The following is a 6,855-nucleotide window of genomic DNA, read 5'->3' as shown; positions in this document are numbered from 1 at the left end:
CTTGGTGGCCTATACTGTATCCAGATTTGTGTAAATTAGCCTTAGGAGCACCAGCGCCCTGGGACATATCAGACTTCACGGATCCTGATAAAGTACTCGGCCCAGAAAATTACCCCCCGTTTGCAGGACCCCACTTAACAGGGGAAGGGTGTCGTGAACAAGCAAGGACCATGTTGCGTCGGCATACCTTCTATGTCTGCCCAGGTAACCATCGTGCTAAGTGGCTTAATTCCCAATGTGGAGAAAGAGACTATTTTTACTGTAAAAGCTGGGGATGCTAAACAACTGGGGATACCTGGTGGTCTCCATCCTCATCTTGGGATTATATTACTGTAAAAGCAAATTATTCCCACAAGAGCCCAAATGCTCCTAAAGGGGTTTGTCAAGGTAAATGGTGCCACCCTCTCCGGATAGAATTCACAACATCAGGGAGGAAGGTCACAGATTGGGATAAGGGACATTCTTGGGGAATTAGGATATATAAGGAGGGGACAGATCCTGGCCTTTTATTTACCATTAAGAGAGACACCTCCCCCTATTCAATAGCTATAGGCCCCAACCCTGTCTTACCTGTTCAGAATCCCATCCCCAGTCACCCGAATCCCCCGCCAGCTTTAATCTCCAACCCCCTTTCTGAAACTTCCCCTGTAAATATCCTGTTGAAACAGAATTCTAGCTCCCCGGGTCACAAGGTTTCACCCACGGGGGACCGACTGTTTAATCTAATCCAAGGAGCATATAAGGCCATTAGACAGACAGACCCCAACCTAACTGAATCCTGTTGGCTATGTTTAGCAGCAGCACCCCCTTATTACGAGGGCATAGCAATCCAAGAGGCTTTCAATAATACCACTTCGGCCAACCAATGTCATAGAGAGACCCCTTACCCCCTAACCCTTACGGAAGTCTCGGGATCTGGGCTCTGCCTAGGAAACCCACCTCCAACTCATGCCTGCCTCTGCAACTCCACTATTTCTCTACCTTCAGGAGAAAGAAATTACTATCTTCTGCCTCCACAAGGGGCTTGGTGGGCATGTAACTCTGGTTTGACTCCCTGTGCAGCTAGTATGGTCCTTAGAACCTCTCAAGATTACTGTGTCATGATTAAGCTCCTGCCCTGAGTATTCTATCACCCCACAGGTTCTGTAGAACAGTTCTTTGAACAACAACAACCAAGAAGGTACAAAAGAGAGCCTGTGTCACTAACCTTAGCAATACTTCTGGGAGTAGGGGTGGCTGCGGGAGTAGGAACTGGAACAGCAGCCCTGATACAAGGACCACAATATTATGCAGATTTACAGATGGCAGTAGATGAAGACATCAAGGCAATAGAACAATCAATTACACACTTAGAAAAACCTCTAACCTCCCTTTCAGAAGTGGTATTACAAAATAGAAGGGGACTGGATCTGCTTTTCCTTAAGGAAGGAGGGCTTTGTGCGGCTCTAGGTGAAGAATGTTGTTTCTATGCTGACAACACAGGGGTTGTTAGAGACTCAATGACTAAGCTCTGTCAAAGGTTAGAAAAAAGACAAAGGGACCGTGAATCCAAGCAAGGATGGTTCGAAGGATGGTTTAATGAAATGCCCTGGTTAACCACTCTAGTATCCACCCTAGTGGGCCCCCTAGTTATTCTTCTCCTTCTCTTAACCTTCGGACCGTGCATCATCAATAGACTGTTACAGTTGATTAGGGACCGAATATCAGTGACTCAGGCCTTGGTCCTTACCCAACAATACCATGCTCTAAAAAGAACAGAAAACCTATAGATTTTATGATTAAAATCTTGCCATAAGGGGGGAACGATGGAATCAAACCAAGTCCCCCCAGATCAAAAGAAGAATATTCTGGGAAACTGTACAAGGAAGATGTAAAATTCTAACTACTGAGACAAAGCTGACCTTTTCATGCTCCATGCACAAAGCCGAAAATCACCCAAAACTTCCTCCCACTACTGCCGCTCCCCCTCCCACTTCTACTGCTTGTGGTTTGTGGGTTTTGCCTTTAAAAGAAGCCTGTAAGCTGAACTCTGGGCTGCTGCTCTCTCTCAAGTGAGGCAGGAGCCCATCTGCGCAAACGATTAAATCCTCTTGCTTGTTGCATCTCCTGGTCTGAGGACTGCGTTATTGGGGTGCGGCCTCCCGTGGACATTGGGTACCCCAGCCTGGGGGTCCTACACCTGTAGCCCCAGCTGTCCTAGAACTCACTATGTAGACCAGGCTGGCCTTGAACTCACAGAGATCTGCCTGCCTCTGCCTCCCAAGTGCTAGGATTAAAGGTGTGCGCCACAATGCCTGGCATGGCTTCTTTCTTAAAAGAAAAAAAAATTTTTTATTTATTATTTTATGTGTATGAGTGTATTGCCTGCATGTATATGAGTGCACCCGTGTTGTGCAATGCTGAGGAGGTCAGAAGGCAGCTTCGGATTTCCCTGAAATTTAAGTTAAGGATGGTTCATAGCCGCCATGTAGGTGTTGGGAATCTAAACCAGGTCCTCTGCAAGAGCAGTCAGTGCTCTTAACCAATGAGCCATTTCTCCAGCCCCATATGTGGCTTCTTACAGGGGTGCTAGGATGGAACACATGCTTCACGCTTGTGCAGGAAACATACCAATCCATCCATCTCTCTAGGCCCCCTACTCCTTTTTTTTGAAACAGAGTCCCATTCTTTTTGTTTCTGTTTTAGACAGGGTCTCAAACAGAGACCTTTAGACAGTAGCCCCAGGTGGCCTGGAACTCACTACGTACACCAGGTTGGCCTTGAACTCATAGTGATCTGCCTGCCTCTGCCTCCTAAATGCTGGGATTAAAGGCATAAGCCACCATGCCTGGCAACAAGGTCTCATTCTCAGCCCAGACTGCACGCAACAGCTATTCTTCTACCTTGCGTTCCCAAAGTGCTGGGATTACAGATGTGAGTCATCACATTGCATTATTTTTGTAAACACTAAGGAGGGGGAGGAGCAACCAAGGTCCCGGGTGACTGGGGGAAATTCAACACACATACACACCCTTTTGTAAATGGAAGGCTACAAAGATGGATGGAATCAAAGTTTTGTGATTGTTTTCCTTTTTGGAGATAAGGTTTTATGCAACCCAGGTTTCACTCAAACTCCATGACTGAGGATGATCTTGAACTCTTGATCCTCCTGCCTTTACCTCCTGAGTACTGGGATTACAGGTGTACACTGCCACTATTGCCAGTTTTATGTTGTTCTAGGGATTGTTCTAGGACTTTATGTATGTTCAACAAGCTTTCTACAAATTCAGCCACATTCCTAGCCTCAGCAATTTTAACTATAAAGGTCTGCTGATACAGGAGAAGCTGAACTTTATCCCCAAACTGTGAGCCAAAATAAACCCTTTGGGGCTAGAGAGATAGCTCGGCAATTAAGAACTTTTGATGCTCTTCCAGAAGGCCCAAGTTCAGTTCCTAGCAACCACATCAAGTGGCTTATATCTCCCTGTTAACTCTATCTGTAGGGGGATCTGACATACTCTTCTAGCCTCTTCAAGCATCTGCACTCACATGCACATACTCTCACACACACACACCAACAAACATATAATTAAAAAGAAGATTAATCTTTGCAAATAAATAATAAACCCTTTCTCCATCAAGTAGCTCATCAGGGTACTTTATTACAGCAATAGGAAAAGTACCTAAGACACATGCTCAGTGAGAGAAGCCAATCAGAAAGGCTGTATAGCCTATGTCTATGTATATGAAATTTCCGCAATAGGCAAATCCATAGATTGCCTAGGGGCTGGGAAAAAAGAGGGAAAAGGGAATGGATGCTAATGAGCAGGCATTTTTTTTCAGAGTAATAAAGATGTTCTAATATTGATTTGGGGGAAGAATGCACAAATCTGTGAAAATACTAAAAGGCATGGCATTATACATTAAAATGGTGAACTCTGATACATCAGCTATATTTCAATAAAGAAATATTCTTTTAGAAAGTATCAAGGCCACAAGAAGGTTAACAGAAAGGCCAAATGGTCTGTTGTATACAAGAGATAAGCTATAATAACTTTAGTTTTTAGAATTTCCTCCAATTTTCTAGTTTCCTCTGTTTCAGAAGACATGCTGGCTATGACAGTTAATAACTCATTAATATTTGAGATTTGTCAATTTTTTTTTTTTTTTTTTTTTTGGTCTTTTTGACACAGGGTCTCCCTGTGGCCCCAGCTGGCCTGGAACTCACTATGTAGACCAGGGTGGCCTTGAACTCACAGAGATCCGCCTGCCTCTGCCTCCCAAGTGCTAGGATTAAAGGTGTGCACCACCATGCCCAGCTAAGATCTGTCAAATTTAAGTGCTCAACCATGTATGAGATTTAAGGAAAGCAAGCCTTAGATGATAGGCATGAATCTTAAAATCTCACATTATGACAATACTGCTCTTTGTTTCCCCAAACCTTTTCCACTAGTAGAGAGCTAGCATGGTCAGCCTCCTGATCACTCTCCAGACAGAATCCACCACTTTTCTGAGCTGCTTGGGGAACTAGAATCCTAAAGGGATTAGATGGACCTAAGGAAGCTCAAGAGGAATTCCAGCTAATTAAACAACACTAAGAAGGCCTTTAGCCTATGGACTGAGTCAGGAGCTGGTGTGGCTTATAGGCTGATCTTTCTCAGGGAAAACAATTCAAACACAGGCTTTGACTGAGGTGCCACATGAAGTTCAGTCCCAAGGAAGCAGTAACTTTTTTTTTTTTTTCCTTTTTTCTTTTTTTGGTCTTTTTGAGACAGGGTCTCCCTACAGCCCCAGCTGTCCTGGAACTCACTATGTAGAGCAGGCTGGCCTTGAAATCACAGAGATCCACCTGCCTCTGCCTCCCGAGTGCTGGGATTAAAGGTGTGGGTCACCACACCCAGCTAGCAATAACTTTTTTAAGCAAAAGCATAAAAGTAATTTTTCTGAGTGTCTAAGCAAGACTGGAAGAACATTCTAGAACAGAGGCTCTTACCCAAGGGCTTCCACGACTTTCAACACTGTATAGTTTCCAGATTTCACATCTAGAGAAAACAAAACATGGAAAAAATTAAAACAGGCTTCCATGGCTCCCATTACCAGTGTTTCCTGCTCACCTTAGTTTGTACCAGGGGCCACTGTATTGAGCAAGATTTGATCCTAAGGGCAAGAGAGATGGATCAGTGGTCAAGGGCACTAACCGCTCTTTCAGAGGATCCAGGTTTGGTTCCCAGCACCCACATGACGGCTGTCTGTACCTCCAGTCCCAGGAGATCAGACACCAACTTCTAGCCTCCATTGGCACTGCATACACATGGTGCACTTACATATAAAACAGGTAAAACACTCACACACATAAAATAAAAGGATACTTGCATGCCTATTAATCCCATCACATGGGAGATGGAGGAGGAAAGATCAGGAAGAGCAAAAGAAAAAATACTAGATAAAATTTAGCAAAAAAGTACACTTAAAAGATCTGATTCACAAAACCTTTAAAGTCCTAGTGTGGTATAACCTCACACATGTTAGGATGGTTACTGTAAAAAAGACAAGGGCTGGGTATGGTAGTACATGCTTTAACCCCAGTGCTTGGAGGCAGAAGCAAATGGATCTCTGGGAGTTCAAGGCCAGACTAGTCTACAAAGGGAGTTCCAGATCATCCATAGTGAGACCTGTATTAGAAAAAAAAAAGATAGGTGCTGGAAAAAAAATAGAGGAAAGGGAACCCTTGCATCAAAACTGTTAGTACGAATACAAATTGGTACATTGTGGCAAACAGTAGTTTCCTCAGAAATTACTCAGCTATCCTACTCCTAGTTTTATGTCCAAAGGAAAAGAAAGTGCTATCTGAAAAGATGGCCATACCCCCATGTTCACTGAAGCATTATTTGTCACAGTCCAAATGTGTAAACAAGACTGAAGAAGCCACATGCACACTGATAATGGGACAAGAATTAAAAGCACAATGATGTAAACAGCAATGCATACAGTATGTGCACAGCACTGTTTTATTTTAATCTTGTGTGTACATGCGCATGCAGGCATGTATATCCATGTAGGGGCATGCACATGCCATGGTACACAGGTAGAGGTTTGAGGACAACCTTTAGGAGTTGATCTTCTTCTTCCTTGTTGAGGCAGTCGCTCTTGTCTCCTCTGTTCTGTTTACTCCAATTTAGATACCCTGCAAGCTTCTGGGCAATTCTGTGCTTGCCTCACTGTAGGAGTGCTGCTATTACAGATACAAGCCATTCCATCTAGCTTTCTGTCAATTCCTGGGACTGAACTCAGATCAACAGTTTTGCATAGCAAGTGCTTTTACCTACTGAGCCATCATTCCAGCCTGTTTTCATTTTGTCTTATTTGGTTTCTCGAGACAGGGTCTTCCTGTAGCCCTAACTGGCCTGGAACTCCCTATGTAGACTAGGCTGGCCTCCATCTTGAGAGATCTACCTGCCTCTGCCTCCCAAGTGCTGGGATTAAGTGTGTGCCACCAAGTCCAGCTTTTTATTTTTTTGAGAGAGGATTTCACTCTATAGTGCAGGCTGGCCTGGCATTCACCATGTACCTAGGCTGGCCTCCAACTACTTAAGATTCCTTCTGCCTCAGTCTGGGATTACAAGTCTGGAATTACAAGCATGTGCTACCACACTCAGCTCCACAACCTTGTCTGTGAAGAGAAGGTGGATTATTTTTATTTACTTAAATCCCTAGAAGACAGAAACACTAACACTGATTGCCTCCAGGGAAATAATAAATAGGAATTCAGAGGTAGAACTTTGTATTTTTTGGAGTCAGGGTTTTATTATGTAGTCCAGGCTAGCCTCAAACTTATGATCTTCCTGCTTTTTAGCCTCACAAGTACTAGAATTATAG

The 6,855-nt window shown here is 43.9% G+C and overlaps 1 protein-coding gene across 5 annotated transcripts in view; it reads right to left on the bottom strand.

Moving 5' to 3' along the window:
* Mms19 (MMS19 homolog, cytosolic iron-sulfur assembly component) overlaps positions 1-6,855 on the bottom strand; it is a 47,273-nt gene that overhangs the window by 28,749 nt on the left and 11,669 nt on the right. For all 5 annotated transcript variants that reach the window (XM_008831975.3, XM_029563040.1, XM_029563037.1 and 2 more), the window contains exon 2: positions 4,973-5,021. In XM_008831975.3, the coding sequence (XP_008830197.1) occupies positions 4,973-5,021 (49 nt within the window). The remainder of the gene's footprint in view (positions 1-4,972; positions 5,022-6,855) is intronic.

The sequence above is a fragment of the Nannospalax galili genome, unplaced genomic scaffold (assembly GCF_000622305.1).
Source record: "Nannospalax galili isolate Female #2095 unplaced genomic scaffold, S.galili_v1.0 scaffold875, whole genome shotgun sequence".
Taxonomy (NCBI): domain Eukaryota; kingdom Metazoa; phylum Chordata; class Mammalia; order Rodentia; family Spalacidae; genus Nannospalax; species Nannospalax galili.
Note: the sequence above shows the minus strand (reverse complement) of the source record. Positions and strands in the feature narration are given on the sequence as shown.